This window comes from Temnothorax longispinosus, chromosome 3, assembly GCF_030848805.1.
Source record: "Temnothorax longispinosus isolate EJ_2023e chromosome 3, Tlon_JGU_v1, whole genome shotgun sequence".
NCBI lineage: Eukaryota > Metazoa > Arthropoda > Insecta > Hymenoptera > Formicidae > Temnothorax > Temnothorax longispinosus.
Window position 1 is genome coordinate 3,977,431 of NC_092360.1, and position 26,681 is coordinate 4,004,111.

At 35.7% G+C, this 26,681-nt stretch overlaps 5 protein-coding genes across 7 annotated transcripts; 2 read left to right on the plus strand and 3 right to left on the minus strand.

Annotated features, from left to right (window-relative positions):
- Nucleotides 1-796: 796 nt before the first annotated feature.
- On the minus strand, nucleotides 797-8,344 carry Ada2b (Transcriptional adapter 2B). Of its 2 annotated transcripts, XM_071774384.1 has the most exons (10): nucleotides 7,931-8,342; nucleotides 7,729-7,826; nucleotides 6,926-6,985; nucleotides 6,703-6,844; nucleotides 6,132-6,349; nucleotides 5,448-5,677; nucleotides 5,111-5,342; nucleotides 4,248-4,297; nucleotides 3,605-3,941; nucleotides 797-3,526 (listed from the first exon to the last, which is right to left on the minus strand). In XM_071774384.1, the coding sequence occupies exons 1-10, from the start codon at nucleotides 7,935-7,937 to the stop codon at nucleotides 3,422-3,424; spliced, it is 1,479 nt and encodes a 492-aa protein (XP_071630485.1). In that variant the 5' UTR covers nucleotides 7,938-8,342; the 3' UTR covers nucleotides 797-3,421. The 2 variants fall into 2 exon arrangements, with proteins under 2 accessions (XP_071630485.1, XP_071630486.1); XM_071774385.1 differs by lacking the exon at nucleotides 797-3,526 and having other exon boundaries at nucleotides 3,663-3,941; nucleotides 4,248-4,337; nucleotides 7,931-8,344.
- Nucleotides 8,345-8,552: 208 nt separating this feature from the next.
- On the plus strand, nucleotides 8,553-9,713 carry LOC139810651 (cytochrome c oxidase subunit 7A1, mitochondrial-like). The gene is made up of 3 exons (XM_071774391.1): nucleotides 8,553-8,906; nucleotides 9,382-9,495; nucleotides 9,579-9,713. Exons 1-3 carry the CDS (start codon nucleotides 8,742-8,744, stop codon nucleotides 9,711-9,713), a joined length of 414 nt encoding a protein of 137 aa, XP_071630492.1. The 5' UTR covers nucleotides 8,553-8,741.
- A 73-nt stretch (nucleotides 9,714-9,786) lies between these two features.
- Nucleotides 9,787-15,581, minus strand: Alg12 (Alg12 alpha-1,6-mannosyltransferase). The gene is made up of 8 exons (XM_071774382.1): nucleotides 15,109-15,581; nucleotides 14,439-14,571; nucleotides 14,182-14,355; nucleotides 13,862-14,015; nucleotides 13,421-13,565; nucleotides 12,911-13,137; nucleotides 12,318-12,566; nucleotides 9,787-12,240 (listed from the first exon to the last, which is right to left on the minus strand). The coding sequence occupies exons 1-8, from the start codon at nucleotides 15,232-15,234 to the stop codon at nucleotides 10,608-10,610; spliced, it is 2,841 nt and encodes a 946-aa protein (XP_071630483.1). The 5' UTR covers nucleotides 15,235-15,581; the 3' UTR covers nucleotides 9,787-10,607.
- A 1,236-nt stretch (nucleotides 15,582-16,817) lies between these two features.
- Nucleotides 16,818-19,918, plus strand: LOC139810648 (pseudouridine-5'-phosphatase). Its single transcript, XM_071774386.1, has 5 exons — nucleotides 16,818-17,275; nucleotides 18,162-18,324; nucleotides 18,407-18,625; nucleotides 18,739-18,971; nucleotides 19,125-19,918. Exons 2-5 carry the CDS (start codon nucleotides 18,261-18,263, stop codon nucleotides 19,302-19,304), a joined length of 696 nt encoding a protein of 231 aa, XP_071630487.1. The 5' UTR covers nucleotides 16,818-17,275; nucleotides 18,162-18,260; the 3' UTR covers nucleotides 19,305-19,918.
- Dnapol-alpha180 (DNA polymerase alpha catalytic subunit) lies at nucleotides 18,149-26,292 on the minus strand. Of its 2 annotated transcripts, XM_071774380.1 has the most exons (21): nucleotides 26,133-26,292; nucleotides 25,579-25,785; nucleotides 24,960-25,281; nucleotides 24,711-24,870; nucleotides 24,258-24,629; nucleotides 23,793-24,143; nucleotides 23,515-23,716; nucleotides 22,983-23,251; nucleotides 22,716-22,832; nucleotides 22,454-22,637; nucleotides 22,243-22,371; nucleotides 21,982-22,157; nucleotides 21,664-21,904; nucleotides 21,462-21,601; nucleotides 21,160-21,365; nucleotides 20,812-21,076; nucleotides 20,529-20,703; nucleotides 20,292-20,458; nucleotides 19,912-20,160; nucleotides 19,754-19,829; nucleotides 18,149-19,676 (listed from the first exon to the last, which is right to left on the minus strand). In XM_071774380.1, the coding sequence occupies exons 1-21, from the start codon at nucleotides 26,146-26,148 to the stop codon at nucleotides 19,456-19,458; spliced, it is 4,245 nt and encodes a 1,414-aa protein (XP_071630481.1). In that variant the 5' UTR covers nucleotides 26,149-26,292; the 3' UTR covers nucleotides 18,149-19,455. The 2 variants fall into 2 exon arrangements, with proteins under 2 accessions (XP_071630481.1, XP_071630482.1); XM_071774381.1 differs by lacking the exons at nucleotides 25,579-25,785; nucleotides 26,133-26,292 and having other exon boundaries at nucleotides 24,711-24,809; nucleotides 24,960-25,098.
- Nucleotides 26,293-26,681: the final 389 nt, after the last annotated feature.

Sequence of the window (26,681 nt, forward strand, 5' to 3'; positions counted from 1 at the left end):
CTTCTTTATAAAAAATTCCATCACGAGAATAGAAGAAGCAATATTATTTCAACGCCTTGAAATTAATATCAATATTAATTATTATTGCGACAACAAAACTGATTATAAATAAAACTGGATTATAAAATTAATATTCAAGGCTCCGCAATGATCGAACGAATAATTCATTTTTGATTTCTGATTTCAGACAAGTGATTTTTCGAGAATCGCTGTACCCAGCTGTAAACATCTCGGGCGATGTTATTTCCAGAAAATGTCAGCTCTATTTTTCATCTCATTTTTTCAAACGTTACTGAACGACTATAACTTTTCAAAACTTGACATGGTCGTTCATCTTTCTGTCATTATTAACAAAAATATCTCAAGCGCAACATACACGCGCATTCTCTTTCTCTCTTTTTCGCTCAATTGCATTCGAACTGAAACAAGCAGAAGCGTAAGTAATGCGCTGGTTCGAAGAAACGTAGTATACGAGAAAAATATAATTGAAGGATATCGGGTAATTAGAAAAAAAACATCGTTACGAAAAAACGTTACACGTTTTTAATCTAATAGCTTGATTAGCTATGACTCGATGATCCCACGATGTTTGGAAGCAATTGAGACTTATTAAAGTAATCAGTATATAATTATTACCACGTGCATATTTCACACGAGGCTTTATCTCTCTCTTATCAATATATAATTATTACCACGTGCATATTTCACACGAGGATCAACGTTAACTTGTATATTCATCTGGGAGACCAGTGGAGAAGCAAGAAGGTATAGCGTTCACAGAAATCGTTCACACAAGTCTTTCTTAAATGAAAATATCGCATAATTTATTTATCGCACAATATGTTCGACGAATATCCGTGTCGGAGTATACATCATAAGTAAATTGTAAAGAGTCTAATTTTCTGTTGTTCAATTGAGAAAATAGTGCGCACAGTGTAACACGCGTGTCGAAGATCATATAGACAATTTATTGTGACCAAAGCGGTACTTGATACGTCATTCTTTATCCGACTACAGTTGTTTCGTAAGGATTGTTCTATTAGGGGTAAATTTCGATGTTGACGCGTTATAGCTAAAATATCGACTTTTACATACATATCGCAAAAAACGAGACCTTTAATCGCTGATCTCGATTGCTTACCTACGATACGCACAACGCTTACGACAGGAAGCCGTTCCAATAATACACATTAGCTATGTATCACCAAATATAGTCGGATAAACGGAAGAGGTATTTGTTTAATATCTATACAAAATATGAGCGAGTCGTTTGTATTTTAACGTCGCTCTGTTCATAGAAATGTTTCTCTTCGCGCGCGCGCACACACATACAAATACGCACACACACAAACATACATACATACACACGCACAAACGTACAGGCACACAAAGAGAAAGTCTGGATATAGAATTTGTCTATCTACTTAAACCTGAGTAGGTCTTTACTCCTGTTGTTATGTACAAATAGATAGGCTCTTTTATATCTACATAATTAGGACCTATATATACATTTCACCGTGTCCCTCTATTTAGACTTACATATACAATTTTAATAAGCGTGAAAATTTCGGGGACAATCGATTTAAATATTTAACATTATCGTACGGCTACGAAATTCCTGCTCTATTACTTTAGGAGTAAGTAATATAAAAGCATACGTTACATTCCAAAAAACATACTCGCGTCGTTATCTTAAGTTTCGTAAAATAAAAATCGCAAATTGTTCACATCAGTCGACCCAAAAAGATCATCCGCGAGTCGGATCACTTTGATGACATTGAAATTATCTTAAAAAGTATTCAATGAGATTCGCATCTAAATTTTTTAATTTTTTTATTTATGTATATGATAATATTGATCGATAAATTATTCTTACGTTTTGAATGGGAGAGAATGTAAAAGTACGGCAAAAATAAAAATAGTTTCTGTCAATAATTTTTACATACTTTGTGTATATCGCTTTGAAATAAACATTTCCATAATGTTTCTTACGGAGGCAGCTTTTGTGGTATCACAAAATTCAACACACGCGTACTAATATTAAAAAGGTTATTTTCGTGGATTTTGACTTTTAAAGTGATGGAAAATAATTACGCTCTCAAAGTATCTGTTAGGTCTCTTTTTCGTTACCGGAAATTTAGTTTAAAATTTTATCGTAATAATAATAATAATAAGAGCGACTCTTTATTGTCGCAAGGTTATAATTCTTTGTGCTTTGAAGTATATCGTTAAGAAGGTATTCCCTTGTCGTATATACAAATACTATACAAATAACAGGCAAATTATCTAATACTATACATCGTACATTAATTGAATATGTGAATATTTGTATCATCCTTCGTCAATAAGGAATTTTTTCAGACCAAATAAAGGAATTAATTATCAAATAGATTATATAGCGTCACATACATAATTATATAATCATGGCTTGCATGGTACGCATAATGCGTATCATAACATATTTTAATTATATGGATTGTCAACCGGTTTATCAAGATTTATCATTCTACATTTCTTGTAAAATAACCAATTTCTTTTATATATTACATCATTAGTCTTCATTCATATACGTACATATCAATATTTTAATAGCAATATACATCTAGCTAATAAATAACAACAATAATTATCATAGAGTAGTTAATTTCAATAATTTCTATACTGTCTTAAAAAGTTTCGATATATATCTTAGCACACTGCTTTGTATACTACGATATTTTATAACTCAAAAACAAAGATGCATGAATAATCTTGATATTTCCTTATTGCCGAATATGAACATTCAAAACAGAAAGTTGCGCGACGGGCATTATCTACACACGGAAATATAACACAGTGGAAGAATTAATTGAGCAATACGTTCAATGGCTCTACGTAGGCAGTGTTAAGAGATTCTTTCAAATAGCATTTAATTGGAAATGATAAGTAAAATAAATATATTAAGGGCCGATTCTCTAAATATTTGTAAATGCTTGTCACAATTACTGAACTGTTTATTATTTTCGACATTTAATAGCTAGCCTATAAGAAAAACCAATTTGAAAACATTTTAAAAGCCATTTAAAAAAAAAAACAAAAAAGCGATTGAACAATTTCCGAGATTTTATCATCGTAGAATCGGCCCTGAACTCAATGCCAGTTTTATCACAAAAAAACATAAATTGCGCCTGATTATGAATCCATTTCATCCTACGTTGAACAATAGATCGCGTTATATCATAGCAACATCCTTGTTTAAAAGGATCAGCAACAATGCATCTACTATATGCATACATGCGTTTTTTTTCTTCCGTTTCTTCTCTTCATCTGCCTTATATTTAACTGAATCAGACTTCAGAATTTTAGTTATATCTAAGACTTAGCTTATAAGATTAGAGATGACTTAGAGTGGCAAAATAGTCGTAAATTTTTACACATTTGATCAATTGGCTGTGATCCAACCGTTAGCTACTAGATAATGAAGAATTTTGCTTTCTGGTTCTGATTGAGGTACAATACTCGATCTTCTATTACCGTTTAAATATTCCTGTGACATTAAAAACGATATTAGCAAATTATATGCAACAGTTACGACAATAAAAGCAAATCGACGTTCATCACTTACTTGTAATAACAATGTCTTTTGCGTCAAATACTGAGTCGGCTTTAGATCAAGTTGAATACACAAGGATTTTTCTTGCTTCGTTAAAAGATGAGACGCAGCCTCCAATTCTATATCTCGCTCTGGGATAGAAGTGCTACCACCGCTGTAACCTTTTTCTTGTGAGGAACTGGGGCTGGAAGTCGATTGATTGGAAGTGTTTGGATTGCTATCCGACTCCACCCACTGATTGGCTGGAGTCGTCGTCCGATTGTGACTGGTTTGACTGACTGTAGGGCTGGCCAAGTCTTGCTTTACAATGTATTTTCGGTCGATTGAAGAGTAACTTTTTTCTTCTTCTCTGTAAAAAAAAAAGAAAGAAAATGCGCACAATTCCTTTAGCCGTATAAAGTATTTTATTAGTAATTCTAGAATTTTAAAAGTTTAACAACAGTCTCTAAGATATTGTAACAATACTATTGCTGCAACTTGAAAAGGAGCTTTACATAACAACGCTTAACAGAAACAATGAAGCAGACAAAAAATTTTCATTAAATATATAAATACAAAATAGACAAAGATATGCGTGATGATGTGAGAAGTAGCGATAATTATAAATCCCGCAATACAAAATGTAACATTTAATCCTACAAATATGACATCTCACCTTCTTTTTGAAGTGCTGCGTTGTATTGGCGTGGACGGCCCACTGCTGCCCTAAGTGAAATGCAAACTGATACAATCTGTTCACAAATGCCTGGCAACACGCACCACAAACAGTAGAATTAGTTAAAAATAAGCAAAAGCTAGTGTATACAATATAGTTAAGGGTCTCAACTCTTTCTTTTAATTTTTATTGTACATATAAATGTACGAAGAGAATAAAAGCCAAATATAGAGACAGTTGTGATTATTTTAAATAATTTTCTTCACATATCCTTTACGAAAGTATGAGATCAATGAAATATATATAAAGTTTATTACAAAAGAAGATAATAGAAATAGTAAAATTGATACATAATATTAATATACATATATCTTGTTACAGAGATAAATGTCTTGTCCACACACTTATACATACAGAACATATAAATTCAAAGTAAAAGTTAAATGTCTATGTATAAATTAACACTGACACAAGTAAAAAGTTAAATATCTATAATAACGCACACAAAAATGACATGGTATAACAATTATAATAAGAAGCACAATAACATTGCTGCTTAATATCATTTTTTCAGGTGATATTTTGAGTGATATAAGTAGGTATAAAATATTTCAAGTGATATATGTAAGTCTGAGATATCTTGGGTGATATCTCATAGTAACGTCATACATTGATATGTACTCAGCTTTAGCATGCGTTAGCATTTGGTAAAAAACTACGATAATATATCATACTTTTGTTATATAAATATATGACTAGCTTTCACGAATGCACATATATAAAAGTATCATAAAATATAAAATATTCTACATCCATACAGTGTCATAACAAGACGTTATATAAAAATAAAAATGTATACTTACAGATTTCTTTTCAGTCCAATGATCCACTGTATCATTTTGTCTTTGAGTCTGCGCAAGAACCTGCTCGAAATGAGCGCATTCCTCGTGTCTCGTAATGCCGTTCTCACGATATCGATACAGCTCCGAGAGCCGTAAGCGCAATTCTCTTTCCCTCTCGAGATTTGTTAGGAACTGTTCGTGCTCTTGTGCTGTGTAAAACTGTGCGAATACACGCATTCTGTCCCTAAATTCTCTGCGTAAAATAAACGAAATGCTTAATACGTTGAACGAGCGAAGACAATTAATCTAAATATTGCGCAAAACACAAAGAAAAAAGTAATATTAATATAAATCGTACTTTTCTTCTTTCGTCCATTTTTTCTTTATTCCTTTATCTTTCCTGGATGATGCAAAAAAAGCAGACACAAGCTGGTAATCTCTTACGACGCGTTTTCGTCTGGCTCGCTCTCTGAGATTACTGGTGTACATATCAACTTGTGCTAGTTTAAGTGCGATATCAAGATCATCGTCTTCGGTAGGGTTCAGGAACAATGAAGAAACGAGAGACTCGGCCTCATGATTGTAATCCTGAAAAAGCATCATAATTGTTAAATTGCATTTCTAACAAAAAAATTAGATCATATTTTAGAAATTACACCTTTAGAAGAATACCGTCACAACTCAAAAATTTACAATTTTCGGGAAAGAGGAAAAACAAATTTAATTCAATTTTTTGAATTGTGAGATAACTAAAGCAATTACAATTATGATATTCTATTATAATAAAATTTATGCTGTTTTTTGAGGTTCGGTGGGATTCACTGGTCAATTCACTTACGACACTTCATCCAGCGACCGCAACATAATCAGTTTGAAAGAATACCGATACTTCTGCCCCGTGCAGCGGATTTCGCGTATAGACGTGTGACACTATTATAGCACGTAGATAATATTTTAAGCATACTTTTTATAGGCTTAACTCAAAATCGAAATTTGAATTGTGACAGTATTTTTCTAGGATTGAGAAAAGTTCCGATTTTACTCTCTCAAAATCATCTCGTTGAGGCATGTAACCCAGTTGTGCAGCTTCTTCCGGGGTGATGTCCAATGGTGGTAATCTGGACGTGAGGTCAGGGGATAGAGGACCATGATCGGACTTTGTCTGATCCGTAAGATTTGGTACGTAGCTATCCGTGGGTGGCCATGTGTGCTTTCCGATGTTACCATTGAGATACCTAGCGATATATTCTTCTTTCGCTTCTGTAATAATAATGAAATAAATTCTTTAATGATGGGACGCCAAATAGCTCAGTGCTAGAACAATTGCCTGCCAAACTAAAGATCCGGGTTCGATTCCTGGACTCCCACATACATAACACAAGAAATTTAGAATAAAAATGAAAAATAAAGTATCCAAAACATTTGTATTTAATCCCAAAGTAACTGGGAATTATGGTACTATATTACTCTTCAAAGACAATCTCCAAACAACAACAATAATGAAATATTATAGTGTAAAAGACGAGGGAAAAACGATACGAACTAATTTAAAAAATCGACTCTGGACTTTCTGAGTTTCTCACGATGTTTACAAAGCATGTCAGTTAAATTACCTTCTGGCGTACGCGTCTCGATATGTTTACTGATGTCTTCCCAGTTTCCAAAGCCAAACTGTTCGATAGCGTCCAGAAGTCTCAGCTGTTCTCTAGCGGTCCAATTGCCACGACCATTGAATATGCTGATCGTACCAGAGTCCTAAGTTGATGTTTGTAGAAGTATATTAGTGCTAGCACTTCTGCAGCGTATAAATTTCAAAATTGTCTGTTTGGTACATACCATAAATTGATAGGCATGATTATTTTTATGTTGACCAATTTCAGCACCGGCGGAAAAACACTGAAAACAATTTACAAACTTAATACATCTTTTAATTAATTAATATTATCAATTAATATTTTTTTATTAATATTTCCAATTTTGTAGTTTTCAAATTTTTTTAAATATTTTTATGCGTCATAGTATCTCATATTCATACTTTTATACAAAAATAGATTCAAATATCGTATCTTGCCAAAGAATATCATTTCTTGCCAAAAACAAAACGCTTACTCAGTATAAATAATTTGAAGAATGACAAATAATATTCAAAAATATTGATTACTATGAAAGAAACATTTGTGCGCACTTCAATGATTCATTATATTACCTGTTAAAAAACTACGATAAATATTCATATACGATTTAAAATTATAATATCAAAATTTCATAGAAGTCACAATTCGAAATATCCGCCAATACGCCCACGTGTATTTTAGCCATCGCAGCTCCATTCACAAGTTCGTAAATAGAACAAAGGTGCTCAAAAAATGGGGGGGAGAGAAATGGAGGGTGAGAAATGCGGAAACACTAGTGAAACACACCTAAAAGCGGATGGTGACTGAAACTATGAGAGAAGTACGAAATAAAAAGTGAACCGATGGAAAGGAGAAAATAATAAGAAGAGAAAGCGGGGAACGTGGCATGGAGAGGTGAGAAAAGGAGAGCGGAGAAACGGTCGGAAAGGTTGAAGAAAGAAACGTGGCAAGGGGGAGCCGAGGCTGTCACGTGACCCAAAATGGTCGTCCGAACGGTCGACCCACCTGCAAGCAAAGGTCGAACTCCGGGCACTCGATGCACTTGACGCGTAGGCCCGCGATGTCCTCCTGGCAATAGGTGCAGTTGTACTTGGCGTACAGATCTGAAACGCAAGGCGCATAAAGATATAAAGACGGCGATAACGGCAAGGGGGGGGGGTGGGCGAGCGAGAGGGTCGCTCGACGCCGCGACACACGGAATACGCACCCGCCATTATTGTCCCGCTGGATCCTTCCCAGAACAGATTCGGGTGACGTCACCGCATACCATCGGGCCAGTGAGTTTCACGGTATCACGAGGCGCTGGGACGCGGTGCCGCCGCCGTGATCATCATCTTTCCGTTCGCGTATAGATCCCGCGCGAGAAAAGCGTCGCGGAATCGCGACGCGTCTCTCTCTCTCTCTTTCTCTCCCCCCTGCGCAGCCCTCCGTTCACCCCGTGCAGACGTGTGTGATCCGTGAGGAACACCGATCAAAGAAAAAAAAAGGAGCGGAAGGGTCGTGTTTACGGCTGTTGCGTCGCGCGACGAATACGCATGCGCCGGGCGTCACTCAGCTGCTCGCCACTGTCCGCGCCGCTCTTGGTCATTCTTCGAACGTGGCCCTCCGACGACTAGATGACTCTCGCTCCCGCCCCACTTCCGCTTCGACTTACGCCATAGACGTAATAAGTGTAGATCGGGGGGTCGCGATCGTGTATCTCGAAACACGAGGTGAAAATTGCAAAGAAATTCACTAGAGTAAGTACCCGCGATTTTATTTGTCGAAATCTAGTAAATCTGTTCACTTTTGGTAATTTCACTTTTTCCTCGATTCTCTCTGGCGCCACGTGACGCGCAATGCTCGCGCCCGACGAAAGCGCGAAAATCGTCGATGTTTCCCCATTCAGCGCTTCGATTTGAATCTCTTTTTCAAGAAATTTATCGCCACTCGAATTGATAACGTCAATAGAAGGTTAAAATTATGACATTTTTAAATATATATATCACTTTTCTCTGCAATAATTATCTTTTTTTTAAATGAGTGCTCTTTTTTTAAACATTTGGTTTCTTAGCAACCGACAAAACAATGAAAATAAGTGCGATAAAATTGTTTATTTTACTTGTCATCAGCGAAGCATGATTTTAAATGGAGTTGTCATTAAATCAGGAATTTCGAAAATGTTCGTAAGGAATGTGCGCAAGGTAACATAATAAATAATTAAGATATTTAATATTCTCGATACAGTAGTATATTATATTAAATATTATGATTAATTATTAATTAAGTATAAATCATTGTTGTACGAAAGAATCATAGAATATATATATATATATATATATATATATCTTAAATCGTCTGGGACGAGTCTTAAATGTTATTACAGCTGTAATTAAGTTGTATTGTTGGATCAGTGCCAAATGCATGTTGTGTATCTACCTAAATAAAGTTGGAAACGTAGTTACCCAGTTTCGAAATAACTTTTATTAATTAAAATAAATTTTTATACTTTTTCTGTAAATAAAATTTTTCAAAAACTCCAATTTACATATTTACAAAGCAAAACTTGATAGAAAGAGGAATAAATCTTCTGTGCCAATCTAATAAGTCGACGAAAGATATTTTGCATTTTGAGAAAAGAATGTTTTCTCATTAAGAACTCAATTTAACTCGATTTAGATACAACGCATGTACAGTGCTCCAATATTACGAAGATCGTTCGGCACAAATCAACCGCTTGCAGAGTGCAACAAAGCGTTCGAGAAATTTAAATTGAAGCAAGCAAAGATGCAGGTATACATAATAATAATTCCAAACAGTCTAAAAAGCTCGACATAAAAATTACATGTTAATGCACGCATCGTTTATCTTACTAGTGCGACGACGGGCTTCCGGTCTACTTAAAGGGTGGCATGCGCGATAAAATACTGTTTAACATCACGCTAGCTTTGGTCTTGTTTAACACGCTCCAATCAATCTACACAATTAAGGAGTTCTTGACAAGATTTTAATTTTGCGCGTGTCGAAACGTACCTCTTGAAAGTACAGGTATTTTATTTGGGAATCGACTTGTATAAGCCAGAATATTAAACAATTTCACTTTATGTAAAACATCAATACATCTGGTATATTACGCACGCATACAAACATACACACGACTACATATGTCATGCATTTACGTACATTATTTATATTTAATACCGCTCCTAATTTTGGAAGAGATTTAATAAGGCACTCGATTATACGCTGCAGATGTCGATATTATTCCATCAGTCTGTTAAATATTGTATAATGAATTTCGTGGAACTTGGAGATTTATAATTTATATCATTTTAAATTTAATTTTTGGTTTGCTACAAGCGAGATGCGGCATATCAAAATTGGAAACTTCTATGTTCAAAATAAGCAACACTAAATGCAAAAGTCGACGTAAACAGGCAACAGCTCATATCAGTTTAATGTTTACAACTTGTGGACGTATTTACATGTCCGTAATTATAATTTAAGACGTAACAAATAAAAATGTAATTATAAATAAAGTCAAAAAATGACTATAAGGCATATTCTTCTGTACATAGATTAATATTTTGGCGTAATTATATTAATGTCTCTTGATAATTTTGCGCTCCGTGAAAATTCAATCATATTTGATATGAGTGTAGTATGCAAAATTGTACAGTATTTCCTTCAAACTATTTTCAAGCTATCGTAAATATCGTACATAAGTATGGGAAAGTCAATTTTATACTTTCCATATTGATAGCGCGAGCATATTACATATTAAATAATACAATATTTTTTTATATCACAGAAAAACGTATTTACATTATGTTACAATATTACACACTTGTTCCGCTAGTAACATTTAATAAAGTTACTTATGAAACATTATTTAATAAAGTTTCTTATAATTCATCTCTAATTTTGCTATTTTTCTGTGAACTTTCTTTTCCACTAATATTTATATTATTTGGATTTACATTGGTTTCCTCTGCAATCGATTTTCTATGATTTTCTGATATATATTTGTTATTATGCATGTTGGCTGCACGTTCCTTCGGCGATGTCTTTTTTCTTCGTTGTATTAAAACCTTTAGAGCTTCGCTGAATTGTAATAATGTCTCAGCGATTGGCCGTTCCATATATTTAGCTGCGATTTCATCGAATTGATCGTCTTCCTCCGAGGTTAATTCGTGCTTAATGTACTTAAATTGATCTATTATTTCCTTAAGACTTTCTCTAGCATCTTTTACCATCAGTTGACCATTACTTTCCACAGAATAATCCATTTCCTCCGCCATGTGCGAATCGCTCTCCATACGTTTTGTATCATTTGTTGATGCCATTGTATCAGTATCATCATGTATGAAATCTTTCTCAAATTCCTTAAACTGATTTATTATATTCCTTATGCTTTCTCTTACATTTATCTTGGCATTTTCTTCTTTATCCTCTTCTTGTACAACTTCTGTCTCAGATAACTCTACGTCAATTTTATCTTGCGAGTTTGCAATCTTTCTCGCATCTACTTTTATATCTACAATTTCATTTTCTTCTTCCACTGTATCTTCAGTTTGTTCTAGATTACCTGATTTTATTAACTTGATTTTACCTTTCTTTTGTGTAACAACTGGCTTCTGTATACTAAATTCATCATCTTTCATATGCTCTTTCACGATCTTAGGTTCTTCTCTCATTGTTGATGTTTTATCTGTAAGTGATGGTTCTTTTAACTCCTGTTTCAATATTTCTATCCCTTTTACCATCTCCGCTGTTACTCCTTTCTTCTTCATTGGTTTTATTGAAAGTTCTATATTTTTTTGTTCATCGTTGACTTCTCTTCTCTGTTTGGCTTCTAGCTTCTTTTCTTGAATCATTTTTTTAACAGTTTCCTTAACACCTTGAGTTTCTTGACGTAGATTTACACCGTTTTTAGATTTTCCCTTAATGATATTTTCTTCTTCAATCTTCGTTTTTTCATCAGGTTTTACATCACTAATATCAGAAACATCTTCCCATGTAGTACTTTCCATAGATGTCACGTTATCGTCTGGCAAATCATTAAACATTTCTACTTTTTTCTCCATTGTATCATTTTCAGTTTCAACTTCGATATCTGAAAAATTTGGCTCAATAGTTTCTTCGACCTTCTCAAGTTTTTCTATTGACTCCACAAGTTTGTCAACTACTTCCTCTTCAAGTGACGTGTTCAATTTCATGTTTTCTGTATCATTTACCTGGTTTCCAAAATCCATCTTTACAGAAGACCTTGATTTTGCTTTATTAGGATCATATTTGATATTCGATTTTCTTTTCATAATAAATATACTTGGCTTCGTTTTAATCCTAATAGTAATAAGCGGTAGCATGTTGTGATTTAATGTTATATGCGAAAATCCATCGGTAGAATCAATAATATCATGAGTTCTTAGATAGGGCTTTATATTCGGAGAATACTTGCTTCTTGCTTCCATCAAGAGATGAGTAAACTGTAGCATTTCAGGATCATCGGTAGTGAGGTTCTCTTGTTTTGAATAACTGTAATAAGTGTTTTTTCTATTAAAAAGTACCATGACGCAGACAGTAAGGAACTTGTTACAGGCAAAATAACTTACATCCAAGAAGCATTGGTCTGTGTAAATCTTGATACCCCGGTTTGTGCGGTAAACACATCAATATGCACATGTACTGGTTCGATTGAGTCTCTCTCAAGTCTGTGTAACTTAGCGATTGCCAATCCTCCAGGATAATTAGAGCTAGCCACGCATAGTAGAAACATGGAGAATATAGCATTCAATACAAGATGACCAAAGACTAATATCGCTAGAAAACCATTCAACCACGTTTTTGCTCTGTTTTCCCATCTAATTTCCAACAAGAAATAGTTTTTAAATTATTACATTATATATAATTATAAAGATTCATAATCGGAAGCTTAATTCGCCATCAGCAGCTATAATCTGATCTCTATAATTAAATTCTAGAGTATTTTATTGATAAAGGAACAAAAAATATATATATTTAATTATTGAAAAAATATAGATTTTTCTTTATATCTTAAGAGCAGAAAGCATAATAATAATAATAATAATAATTGTAATTTCGTAATCCTTACAATTATAAATACATTTTAAACAATTATTTTGGTAAATTAGAATTACTGATGGAAAATTAATCAAACTATAATTAAAATGAAACATATACTTACATTCTGTGGCAAGCAGCAGCTGCGCCAATATTCAACAGTGGAAATACGTATATTATGAATCTCAATTCCTTGTGTGGTAAAAATGAAAATATTAGGATGAATATGATAGCTGGAACAGTAAGCAGGCGAACTCTAGCATCCCAGATCATCCCAAAGGGAATTAGAAAATATGAAAGTGCTAGACCTCTCGGCAATGCTGAATAAAAGTACCATAAAAATGGTGATGTCTATTCATATGTCAAGTTCATTTACGTACTGATTTATATATTGAAAGATTACAAATATCTGTTCAAGGATCTCCAATATCTCAATTAAAAGTGCATGTTTGAGAATTTATGGTAGGTGGCCACATATTATGACCAGAAATTTGAAAAAGTGCTGTAAGTAACCAATCATATTTCGTTATTTGATAGATCGAAAACAATTTTTTCTGATTTTACAATCCAAGATTTACCATCCGAGATATTGAGAATCCTTAACGGAAAAGTTTGTTGTGTCTGAAAAGGATACGCCCCATTCGCTGCTCTTATTAAGAATAGTGTTGAAATAAAACACTTCGCCTTCTGGCCACACTAACCGTCTCCAAAATATCGAATCTATAGTAATAGTAAGGGCTAAGAACAATACCCCAGCTGGAACCGCAATTTTAAGTAGTCTAAAAATTATTATAAAACATTATTGTATAATAAGCAAAGTAATTTGGAAAGGAATCGTATAAAAGATTAGATATTTTTTAATGATATAAAACTGTAATCGGTCTTTCGTCTCGATGAAGATCCAAAGATACTTTCATGTTAATGTATTTAATACACATAACATTTAGAGATTTAACTTAAAAGCTTACAAATCTGTGCAGTTTTGCAGAAGACCCCTTGATGATTTTAATCATCTCTGTTTGTAATCTTACAGCCATATTAGGAATCAATGGTCCATGACATAATATGTAAATACCTTTGTATAGAAAGTTTCTGGCTCGCTATATCGTATAAAAGGAATAATCCCAAAAGTACGGCGAGTTCTGCTCTGAATATTATTATTGCTGCAGCCGACGACCAGATAAACAACACATGCTTTTGCCTCAGCCATCCAAATAAGGCCACTAATACTACAATATCAGTCCCATTAATTAAAAAGAACACGTGTAATTAATAATATAAATAATGTGAAATTATATGAGTTAAAACATTTTAAAATTTAAAGTACTGAAATATAAGCTCTTCAATTATCAAAAATGCATACATATACATATATAAAGAGTTTTACTTTATTACCTAAAGGCATAGCCATTATATTTGGCAGTGGACGACTAAGATAGTACATAAAATGATACTGCGACACAGTTATGAGCACAAACCACCCTGCGAACTGCAGCCCAAAGATTCTTTGTAAAGCGTGCCTGTATAACTTCAATGTACTTATTACCAATAATCCCAATATTGCTCTTACTAAAAATAAAAAAAAAACTAATGTTAAACTCTTTATTTTACAAAAATATGTGAAATTATTATTATACCTAAAAATTACTTACCCACATACTGAGCAAAAAATTTATTGAACTTCAGGTAATTAATACCTGCCACCAATGGTGAAGCAAGACCAGATATGACAATAGGCCCTAAAAAAGAACGTGGCACGACTCCAGGAAATTCATGATGATCATACTAGAAAAATAACAAAAATATGATTTGTTAATTAAAAATGTTTTGTGACGCTAAGCGGGAAATTATATCCGAGTGATCTGACTTGCAATAAAAGTATATCTTTATTTTGTCTCTCAGACCTAAAGACAAAGCTGACCTACGTTAACCTATCTGAACATTTTTTATTTATAAATACAATAAGGTATTAAAGATCTTCAACCTTTTTCTCTGTCGAATCGTACGTACATACGCAAACTATGTATACAGATCAGGTGTTTAATAGAGATATTCATAGCAGAAAAGGCACAGTATTTAAATAAATGTCAAAAAATAAGAATGTGTCCGTTAATGCATCATAAATGAATTAGGGGCGGCATCAGCTGATCGCGAGTTTATAAATACGCGTACCTATCTGGTACTAAATATATAATGCGGCACTTTTTACGTGCTGGCTGCTCGATCACGACAGTCGGCCGGGACGGACAACGATCGTCGAGCAACTCGGTGTCCTCCATCGAGTCGGACAACCCGATTGTCGTTTAATGTTTCAGTCATTACCTCCGTTAAATTGGCACCGTGATAGAGGATATCGTGCATCGCCTGCAGGTTGAAGCTCTCCTCGACTTTCGTAAACGGGCAGAATACCAGGTGCATCAGCGATACCAAGATAACCAGCTGATCCATGATCACCGTTGTGCGTTTCACGCAAAGCGTACGTTGCCACTCGACGAACTGTCGGGTCTCGTCATGATAAATTCGACGTGTCGGCACCAAGGACACTTTTTCTTTCGTTTACCCTCAAACACACGGTGTAACCACGACGTTATTGTGCGTGCGGCCTGTGTGCGGCGGGCACCACGTATACAGTTACAAAAAACGGAGCGACTCGCGCATGCGTCACCACGCTCCACAAGTTGATTCTCGATCCTCGGCGAAAAGTCTCCGGAATCATTTCGTCGCATTTCGTCTCTCTTCCTTCTCTTAGGAATCTCCGGAATCTCTTTCTTCAAAAAGTCAATGTTGAAATAGCTATAAGCGTCTTCTTGCTCATTAAAGTCTCTAAACCTATAATTTATAATGTAATAAATGAATAAAATCAATCGAGTGGAAAATAATTTGTTTATCTTTATACGTTATTAATTTCAAATCGTCTATTACGTTATTTTAAATCCTGGTCGAACTTCCATCGCGAACGGTTCTCGTTTTTGAATCTTTTGAGTTTCATCAATCTTATCAATCTAATTAAAACCCTGAAAATCGTAGTACGCTGTAATCCTGCAGAGTAGAGATTCATTAATCAAGAAGAATCATTCCGCGCCTCGACTCGCAGCAGCGACGAATTGTCTTTTGTATTGGTCCTTCCCGCGGAAATAGGATGCTCGTGACTTGCATTCACCTCCGGAGCAATTCTTTCGATCGCAAGAGAAAATATCTGCTTCTGGGGCGGACGTCCATCAAACTACAGAAAGAAAATAAAATGCTGCTGCGCGAAAAGTCCTAAAGATGTCTTCGAACTTCAATCAACTTAATTATAATAAAGACGATTTCGACTAAACTCCGAGTAACTTAATCGGCGATTAACTTGTCAAGCAATATTATACCTATCCCAGGTAGCAAGATGACATCTAAAGACGTCTTTTAATGACATTAAAGACGTATTAAGACGGAATTAATACGTCATTTGACGTCACTCTGCTACCTGGGATATTATTTTGTCAATGGATAGACTAATTAATTTTTTGTTTAATACATGGACGAAATAGATTCGGCAAATTATATAATTTAAGTGAAATAATTTACAAGTGAAATTTAACAAGTAATTCCGTCGGTTGAATTAATCGCCGTTTAATTGGAGTTTCTTCGAAGTCCTCCTAAATCAATCGACAACATTACTCATAACAATAATATTCCTGAATTACATAATCGTCGTTCTTATAATCTAATCTTTCTCCATATATATGTCACAAACGACAACAAGTTAATTAATTCTATTCGTATGAACAAAACAGTCTCAAGGATCACTTGATTACTACATTAAGTAGTTAATCGGAGTTTGGTCGAGGTCATCCAAAGAAAATTCATCTCGGTGTCATTTGCATCCAAAACCGAAGATCGTGACAGATCGTGTATTCCAGATGCCCGTTCTAGACTGGAGGATGAATACTCGCGGCTCATCCTAGTGAGTAGTGTAAATGGATAAAAATCATTGATTATCCGTGATTTTTACCAGCGTCTACACTACTCACTAAGATGAGTCGCGAGTAAGATCATCCTCCAGTCTAGAACGGCCGGGCATGAGACACGTTTCCTCCGATCCGATTGCACGCGGCACGCGGCAAGTGAGGATTCCGTTGCGCAAGCTCGCCGACGAGGCGCCGCGGATCATCTGGTGACCCGTCAGACCCGTGACAGCCAACAGTATAGCGACGAAACATTCATAAGTAGTGCGTTTGCAGCCGGTTTCGGCCAGTTTCAGCGGCAAAAGCAGCCGGTGTGATTACTGGTGATTCAAGATTCGCGATGTCACGTGCGAATCGAGACGTCAGGTAGAACTGGATAGTAAAGCTCCTTCTCTCACCATTGCCGGGATAACCCGATCATCTCGGTACTACTTGCAACTCCGTTTGATCTGTCGAGAGATTTAATTCTCTCTCTCCTGCGCTCTCTCGTCGCTCGAAAGGCTAAAGGATTGACTGATCACGCTTCTTATTTATACGTTTTAAAGGTAAATTATGAAGATTTGAGGCATGGAACAAGTGCATCAGAATTTGCACGCGCCATACCCGGCCACGTGAAAGTTTGCATCGAACCGTTTCATTCTCATTCCTCCCCTTCTTCCCCTCAGCTTGCGGTCGATATAAAAAAACGATATATATAGGGTGTCTCGAACGTACTCGTACTTATCACTTGTTATTTCAAGAACTTTTCTCTTAAATTAGAAGTCTATAAAAATCAATATTCCTTACTAATAATAGTAGTTGACATAATTATAGTCAATAAATGTTTCTAAATTTTGTTTTTTCTGTGTCTTACGTGGCAATTACCTGCAATAAATATTTTCTTTATTCCTACTTACAATATTTTTTATTATGAAAAATGATATACCTTGTTATATATTTATATACCTTTTATTATAAAATATATTACCTTTGTACATTTATCATGAAAACATCATACAGTTCTATATCAAAACATTTTGCTCATCCTATATGCTACATGATAATAAATGCTATAGAATATACTGTTATTTCCTTGGTTATTTCCCCAAAAATTAATATAAATATGTGTATGATAGATCAAGAACAGCCTTAATATTCTCTGCGATATTAAAAACAAACGCTCTTATTTTGTTGAATACATCTTTTACAACTTACAGTAACCGTTCTCGAAGGAATTATAGCACATTAAAAAATATACTTCGCTTTCGTTTCCTTCATTATAAAACTTGAAATCAAACAATTGTCTTATTATATAAAATACCAATTTTGGTAATCCAGATGTTAACATGACGAAGAAGGAAAAATGCATTAACACGCGAATAACAGGCGATAGATAAGTAATAGATGAATGATGGTGAATCAAGGCAGTTGACGTAATAATACGTTTTGCAGCATCATCTTTTGGTTTATCGTCGCTGCTTCATCTTATTGCAGTCGTTGTGCTCAAGACACTGGATTTTCAAGTTTTGACCCAGGATTTAAAACTGCAAAATGTCCGTCGACGCATATAACAAAGTCACGCACTGCATCTTCGATATGGACGGTTTATTGCTTGGTAAGGTATCGAGACGGCCGGTCAGATATCTTTCTGACCATTCGATTCGTAATTAGTCCTTATTGTCTGTCTTTTACTTCAGATACAGAATATCTGTACTCCAAGGCTTTCAACCGTATCACCAATCGTTATGGCAAGGAGTTCACGTGGGAGCACAAGGCGCAAATAATGGGTTTCAAGAGCAAGGACGTTGCCGGATACATAGTTAAAATGTTGGAATTACCATTAACATCGGACGAATTCAGGCAAGAGATTACTGGGATCTATCAGGAGTTGTTTCCGCATACCAATCCCATGCCAGGTAAATGCTCTTCTAACATCGTAACACATCACTGATATCGGACTAAGTTGTTACGTAATTCTGATTGGTTTCCTGATACAAATTATACAATCCGTTGTGCACTGTGTTAATAGGCGCCGTTCGGTTACTGATGCACCTGAAAGAGAACAACATTCCGATTGCGTTAGCCACGGGCTCGGATCGAGAGAACTACGAGTTGAAAACGAGGCATTGGCACGATCTTTTTGAGCTCTTTCATCACAGAGTGCTCGGTGGCTCGGATCCCGAAATCGCGCGCGGAAAACCGGAACCTGACATATTTCTCGTAGCTGCCAAGCGTTTCCCCGACAATCCGGATCCTTCGAAGGTAACGTGACTTTCGGATACGGTCGTTTAATCATCAAGTGTAGCTTATAGAATATCATTTCGGTTAAGCATCATTCAGACTTGTAATTTCAAAGCTGATTGAAATCTAAGAGTCAATTATCTACAGTGTTCAAGACAGCAAATTTCTTTTTAGTGCCTGGTCTTCGAGGATGCGCCGAACGGCGTGAAAGCAGCACTTAACGCCGGCATGCAGGTCGTTATGGTGCCGGACCCGATGCTTCCCAAACGTTATACGAGCGAACCGACCCTGGTCTTGGACAGCCTCGAGAAGTTTCAACCAGAGAAGTTCGGATTACCGCCATATGTGACGTAGTACATCCTTCTGTTGGTTTATCGCGTGTGACACGGATTTCGTGGACGAAATCATCTTACTTTAAAAATAACTTAATTCGTAAAATTTCCTTAATCGCAATCTTTTGTGTTTCGTTTGTATCTTATTCCTTAGCTGATTGGCATGTTTCTCATTAAACTTCTTTATCCGTGTCGTCGGACAGATCCCCCAGTTCGTCGAAATCCTCTTGCGAACCGGCACTGACAAACATTCCCGCGGGATTGGTACCGGCGTTGCTGAATATTCCTGTGATATTTACACATGAGAATTTGTTTCGCTTCAATTGTCTGTCAATTGCTTCTTTCAGTGTGTTGTACGCGGCTATCATATCCCGTGGACATTGAGATAACAGATCTGAAAACAAATTGAAACGATTATTCTTATGTTTCTCTAAATATTGTAATATAATATGCGGCAAAAGAGATTATTACGTTTGTAAGCTGGTTGAGTAATGTCGAACATTTTATGGTAATAGTACAATTGATTGTACAGATCTGTTCCAGAATACTGAAAACGTACAAAAGTGTATATATATTGTATAGTTTCAAAATAAAAATATATGTGAAACTGATTCAATAAACCAACTTACAACTCGACTCATGGAAACGTCCTTGCACACTGAACAATCTGGAAACTTTTTCGTGAAATCTAACGGCAATCGTCTCGTTCTGTTGGAACAAAGTGGATTTTCGCATTCCAACCAGCCACTATAATACTTGCTAATTGCTTTTCTCATGGCAAGTTGAATTACATTCTGTATCACGTTTGCGTACTTCCAGGGTGGTAATTTACAGTCCTGATTGGGACACATGCTAAGTGTTAATTGGCGACCAGAATGCTGCAAAAAATAACATAAATATTGAACAATATAACCATCACAAAAAATGTTAATTGGAGAAGATATGATAAAATATGATAAGATTGTAAAAGAAAAAGAATTATAAAAAGAAGAGAGAAAGAGGCACTTACAAATTCTGTAACAGTATCCTTAATTACTATTTCGGTATTACATCGCTCGTTTTTACATTTAAATGTCAAAGGAAGACAATTATTGAACCTGTCATCATTAATAGCCAGCGGTAAGTTCAGAGTTGCCTCGCAAGCTATCGTCTTCGGCTTGTAAACATATTGTAAACCTGGCGAACAAATTGGCACATAAAATCATGCATTATTCCATTTGTAGAGCCTACAATAACTCTGAGATACCTAAATTGTTGGCTAAGAAGACGTCGTCGATACCCTCGATTGGGTCGCAGATTCGCAACACTACAGGGAATATTTGACTCAGTAGATAATAATTAACGTCCACCTTTAATTTCTCATTATTCTTCACTTCGTCAATGTGATACGCTCGTTCCGTCGCGCTTGCATCGGTTCCATCCTAAATGTTAAAATAATCTTCATTTCTGTCATCTTTTCGCAGATATTTTTATATTTCTATAATTTATTCGAAAAATTCGCAAATTAAAATTGTAAAATGAAAAGAAACCTCGCATATAACGTATGGCAGTGTGTCACCGGCTTTCCACATCCGACCACCTGCTTTATTTAGTCTGAGTGCCACCATAACGTGAGACAATTGTTTTTTATCTGGATACGCATCAGGATTTTTCGACAGTTGTTTAGTGATAACAAATGATGACAGTGGTGCCGTTCTCTCTTTTACACTTTTCGCAACGTTCTGCAGAATTTGCACAACTTGTTCCAAACGCGTTTCGCTCGAGTGATCGCAGAGAAGTATGTCCAAAATTTTTCTAAAAGAAGGAGCAAGATAATTCAAATAAATTTAAATAAAATTAATCTACGAAAATATATTATAGCACGTATATCTACTAACTTTCCAGTATCGCAGGCCAACGGACACCAGTCTCTCCTCACAATATCCAGACCCTTGTGTTCCTGCGCCATTTGTATTTGACCATTTGGTAATTTCGACATCGTAACTGCAGCGTATTTCTTCTTTTGCAAAAGCAACAGATATCGGAATACCCCGTCGATATCTAATTCAACTTTCTTGTATCGGTTGTTGACTTCGCGCATAATCTAGAAAATATTTAGTTCTATAATGTCGCTAATGAACATAAATGTAGGAAATGATACGAATTAGTACAAAATTATACGATGGAATATCCTTCTCACCTTTCTGCCGATCGAGAAAACGTCATCGTATTCCAAAATGTTGGTATTTATCATCAGAGAATCGGTGTCGCCATAAATTACTTCGTATTGCAGTTTCTCAACTAAATGCTTCGTATCCTCCAGAATCTCCCTACCCTTGGCTGAAGAACAGTGAATGCTTCATATTATCGGCGTTTTAAATATACAATATTTCGCGTCTTACCCGTTATCAGAGCGGCGAGACCTTTAGCGTAAAATCGACAATGCGTCGCCCCCAAACATCCATACATGGAATTGGCCGTGAGCTTCAACGCCATTTGCCTGATATGGTAATCCATTTTCTGTTCTGGCGATAGATTCGGCGCTTTCATGAGTTGCTTGATCTGCTGTCTGCTTTTGACTAATTTGTGAATCTCCGTCGGGATCACACCTGGCTCCAGATTTGACTCGGGAATATTTAATTGCTGCACCGTGCAAATTACGTTTTAGTCGAGAGTCGAGATATTTACTTCACGATATTGTTTGCATGTAAGAAAATTACCTCGACGTCGGCATACGCCGCACCGGGCACGGTGGTGAAACACAAATTGTACTCTTGTATAATGCTCGGATACAAGGAATTGAAGTCCATCAGCAGTACCAGTTTGTCGTAGAAACCTTTCTTCGGATCAAGTACGAGGCCTCCAGCATACGCCGCAGCTTTCCTACGCGGGCCATCTAACATATATCTAGCATTAGCACACCTAGTACACATAATAATTTCGTAATAACGACAATGTATAAAAATATATTAAGATCTCACCATCGCCTCGCCCCTTCTTTTCAATTTTCTTATCCGGCGTTATGTAATCTTTCAAATTAAAAGCATGTAACAACAGATATTCGTTTCTCTCCGCTCTTCCGCCTAATAGCGTCCTTGATAAAATATTACCTATATTCATCAATTCGCAAAATTAAATTATAATTGCATCATTATATTTTATAAATAAAATGAAAAATATAATGAAATGTACCTGCTAAACAAGTGATTTGAAGCGCGAGCGGTATAACGTTGAGATCCATCACTATAGTCATAATGTATTTTGCTTCTTTTAACGTCACATGCATTAGATTTAGCACTTTGTCCGCTGTATTGAAGAACGATAGAGTTTCCGCTGGCGTGATCTCTTTACATTCGTGTTCCTTCGTCTTTAATACCTAAATATTTGTCAAAATTAAGTTGTTTGGTCGGATAAACAATATAATACCAATATTACGCAGTATCGTATGACTTACTGCACTGCAGAGTGATTGCAGATCATAACTTCTGACTTTTAAGTTCAATTCCTTCGCCGAAACTTGTATATCACAAATTGGGCGACCAACGAATGCTTGATTAAGGATTATTTTCCCCTGTATAAATATTAAATGTGTTATTTTATGTTAAAGAAATTATCTTATTTATAAGCCAGTTATATAAACATAATTTTAATGTTTTACGTAAATATACCATACTGATTTTACTATTTTAACTTTAATTTACTTAAGAATTATGTATTTTACCCGAAGTAGGGGAGGAGTGGTTGATTTTAATCTTCCCATTCTGTTCCAATTGGATACTTTTAATGTCAACATTCTCTGCATCAAAACATCAAACTGAAATGCGCAGTCGTAGCCTATTATTAAATCGGGATCCGCTTTCTGCATTAAAGTTAACAACTCTTCGAGTAACTCGCTTTCAGTTTCGCATTTTATTACTTCGGTATTCGGAACTTTCAGGAAAGCATCACGAATTTGCCGCGGCCACGGAGTATCTCGTGGATGTGTGACAACTATAAAGAATTGCAAATTAATTACACAGCCTTCATTAAGACATTGTCAATGTCTTGGCAGACGAATGGAAAAATGTAATATCTGAGAAGAGTATTTTAAAGATAAAATAATGAGTGTCTTGTTATCTAAGCCAACTAAAAATCTTTTTTCTGTTTCTAAATTACAGAATAAAAAAAATATTGCCATTTTAAAATGTTAATTTAATTATTAAAGAAAATGAAAGAAACGATTAATAAATAATGCAACGCAAAAGCAAACTTACAGCAAAATTGACGATCATAAGGCGGCTTTGGTGGTTCCTTATCGACATTGTACTTATGATTAATTAACACAGCAACCATTACTACTTCATTCTGCAATTTTGCGTTCAAAGACATCCTCACGTTTAGAGTCGCTATCACCATTGGTGGCTTAGGTTTTTCTTGTGAACACGGCGATATATTGTCCATGTCCGAAGTAACCACCTGTTGCATTGTGTAGTATAAAATATACTGTATCAAATTTATTTTTTATTGCTATGTGATAAATTCGTTTACATACTATCTGTGGACACCACGCAACTCGTCCTGCAGTGGGCGATATATTCTTAATGTCTAACCAGCAAGGTCCTTTAATTTTTCGTTCTATAAGCAACAACTCTAATGCATTCACTGTTGTGCCAAAGACACGTTCTATCGCCAGACCCGAGTAATTAGAATCAATTGCCGGATAGCGTGCATTATATCTGATTTCCAAGTAGTCTGAAGTTTTCGGTGTACCCTCCTTTTCAAAGGCATAATGCTTCTTCACTTCTTTCAACTTAAACTCCGTCATATGCAGTTTGTTGGCATACTCATCGAACTCTTTGTACACGTCCTCCATAGTGGTTAATTGCGATTCGGTGTTTTTTATCTGCAATTCACGTAAAAAGAAACTGTATTTGATTTAATAATAATTAAGAAGTACCAGCACATTCATATCGAATAGATTAGAGAAAAAAAGGTACGTTAAAAAAAATATACATACATATTTTCTAGGCAAGACATATATTCTCCTTGGTATAGAATTCACCATAACGCAACACGAACAGTACGTATCGTGGCTTGATACATAAGTCTTGCCGAAGAGATACACAGTTCCAGGATTCTTGTAAGGGTTTTCGTAGGCATCCAGATAATAGAATCTAAACACCTCTTCCTCCTTTTCCGCATCTTTTGTTTTGACCAGTTGCGGTGCTACTTCCGTCAGATCAACGGCATTACCGATTTTCATACTTTTGACAGAAGTTTTACATGCAGCTTTTTGTACATCTATCCCATTTTTCTGAGATTTAATGTTTTTCGCCGACGATGAGAAATCCATGTCCATGCTTCCATCATCAAAATCTATAGTAAATAGCTGCAATATATTTTGTATATATATACCTTCGTTTACCTTATTATTTTATAAATAATAAAATAAGCTAATAAGACAACTTACATCTCCGACACATTCACTAAGATCCACCATAGGGCTATTCTCCTCCTCGATAATCTGACTTGCATTCTGCTCAACGGATTCCAACACGATTTCCTGCGGCTTTTCAGATATCACTTTATCAACCGGTTTTAGATTTATAGATGAAGACTGATATGTTTGCCTATAATAAATGTGTATACGTTTATAGTTGACTTCTACAAACTCGATATAAAAAAGCATACATAGTATAAACAGAATCCATTGACTTACGTAATGTTAGAGTGAATCGTATGACAAAATTTGTTCTTGCTGCCTCCTGGTTTAGGACTATTTGTTGTCTTTTTACTCGTAGAAATCTCACTAAGCAATTCTCCCAAAATATCATCATCTTTGATCTGAGTTACATTAGCATCTTTCTTAGAAGGCATATTCCTAATCATACTTTGAATATCCCCTTTCTTCTTATCATCTTCCTTTCTTCTTTTTCTAGGTCCAGTCATGTTAGGCCTCTGTTTTCTCACTTCTTGGATGCTCTCCTCATCCAGATCATCATCAAAAACTTCCCTTCCATCTTCAATATAACCGCTTTCTCCTTCAATGTTTTAATTCAAATTTAACATATACCTTTTTATGTCTCTGAGAGGCAGAATTAAATATGCTCTTATAATCCAGATAGCACAATGACGTCAAATGACGTATTAATTCCGTCATAATGCCGTCTCTAACGTCATTAAGACGGCATTATGACGGAATTAATACGTCATTTGACGTCACTGTGCTATCTGAGAATATATCTATTAAGCAAGTTACTTTTTCAATGTAATCTACTTAAATCTAATTTAATAATAAAGCATTTTTTTAATAATCAGTAAATATGAGAACTTTATACCATCGTCGACTATCCAATCGTCCCGTTGGCGCTTTAGAACAGTGTTACTGTACTCTTTCTCGTCCACTTCGTCGTAAACATTTTCTAACTCTCCAATCTCGTACTTGCGCTTGCCACCACCGCTCCGAGCCTCCTTCAGTTTTTCCAGAGCCGAGAGTCTACCAGTCTTATCGACCTTCTGACGCCTGGACCTGCCGGACGTAGACGCTAAAACAGTAAAACATTGTTCAGCAAGATAAGACTACAGTGATTATCTTAATTGTACATACGTAATAAAATAACAATGTCATATAGGTACAACGCATTCTAACTGTATATCATTTATGGAAGAACTGTTCTTTCAAATTAAACTCAAATTATAAGAATATACTCAATTATGCTTGTCTACTGAGTTATCATTTATAGAAGTATATGTAAACAAAAGATATGGTAAGGATCCAAATTGAAGGTTCAGGGCAGTTCACGAATATAATGCATTTATCGCGATGGGATACTCGGTTGAAATTGTACCGCCGTCTCATATTATTCTCTCGATCACTTGGTGATCTACCTACCTTGCGAATCGTCCATTATCCTTCCTGTAAATCGCGTTTATCAACACGAGCACGCACGAGGCATTCGTTCCGTGACAGTCTCGCGTGGCCCCATGAGTTTTGGCGGGAGATGAATCGATCCCCGGCGAGAGAACCTCGCGATATCGCGATTCAATTCGATTCGAGATCATTCGAGATCTGAGTCGTGAGTGAGGTTCGTTCTAAAATGTAATTGGGCGCGTTCAGCAGAACAAACCGCTCAGTAGCGATCGAACATATGATTGGTAGCGTTCAGCAGACCAAGCCGCTCAGTAGCAGTTGAACGTGATTGGCTCTTACTTTTAGAACCAACCAATCAACGCAGCGTGTTGATAAGACGAACTCAACAGTTGTGCCTGCTGAACGCGGCCATTGGCTCTTACTTTTAGACCGCAGCGCAGCGTGTTTATCTATATTTAATTTTTTTCAAAATTAATGACCATATTGTAATCATATTTACTGATCCTTTTTTTTTCTTTTCAACGTATCCTGTTGCGTCAATATTATAATTTAGCTTGGACGTGATGTAAA

Excerpts from the sequence above, each read along its gene's own strand:
- Ada2b (XM_071774384.1), bottom strand. Across the intron at positions 5,678-6,131 it reads AACGAGATGATTTTGAGAGA|GATTACAATCATGAGGCCGA; the intron begins GTAAAATCGGAA and ends ATGCTTTTTCAG. Across the intron at positions 4,298-5,110 it reads ATTGGACTGAAAAGAAATCT|GGCAGCAGTGGGCCGTCCAC; the intron begins GTAAGTATACAT and ends CATTTCACTTAG.
- LOC139810651 (XM_071774391.1), top strand. The coding sequence starts at position 8,742 with ATGAGTGCTCTTTTTTTAAACATTTGGTTTCTTAGCAACCGACAAAAC. Across the intron at positions 8,907-9,381 it reads TCGTAAGGAATGTGCGCAAG|ATACAACGCATGTACAGTGC; the intron begins GTAACATAATAA and ends AACTCGATTTAG. Across the intron at positions 9,496-9,578 it reads TGAAGCAAGCAAAGATGCAG|TGCGACGACGGGCTTCCGGT; the intron begins GTATACATAATA and ends TTATCTTACTAG.
- Alg12 (XM_071774382.1), bottom strand. The coding sequence starts at position 15,234 with ATGGATCAGCTGGTTATCTTGGTATCGCTGATGCACCTGGTATTCTGC. Across the intron at positions 14,356-14,438 it reads ATTTTTTGCTCAGTATGTGG|TAAGAGCAATATTGGGATTA; the intron begins GTAAGTAATTTT and ends TTTTATTTTTAG. Across the intron at positions 12,241-12,317 it reads CAGACCAATGCTTCTTGGAT|TTATTCAAAACAAGAGAACC; the intron begins GTAAGTTATTTT and ends CACTTATTACAG.
- LOC139810648 (XM_071774386.1), top strand. The coding sequence starts at position 18,261 with ATGTCCGTCGACGCATATAACAAAGTCACGCACTGCATCTTCGATATG. Across the intron at positions 18,325-18,406 it reads TATGGACGGTTTATTGCTTG|ATACAGAATATCTGTACTCC; the intron begins GTAAGGTATCGA and ends CTTTTACTTCAG. Across the intron at positions 18,626-18,738 it reads GCATACCAATCCCATGCCAG|GCGCCGTTCGGTTACTGATG; the intron begins GTAAATGCTCTT and ends CTGTGTTAATAG.
- Dnapol-alpha180 (XM_071774380.1), bottom strand. Across the intron at positions 22,372-22,453 it reads TCAAATCACTTGTTTAGCAG|GTAATATTTTATCAAGGACG; the intron begins GTACATTTCATT and ends TGATGAATATAG. Across the intron at positions 19,677-19,753 it reads TACTCAACCAGCTTACAAAC|ATCTGTTATCTCAATGTCCA; the intron begins GTAATAATCTCT and ends ATTTGTTTTCAG.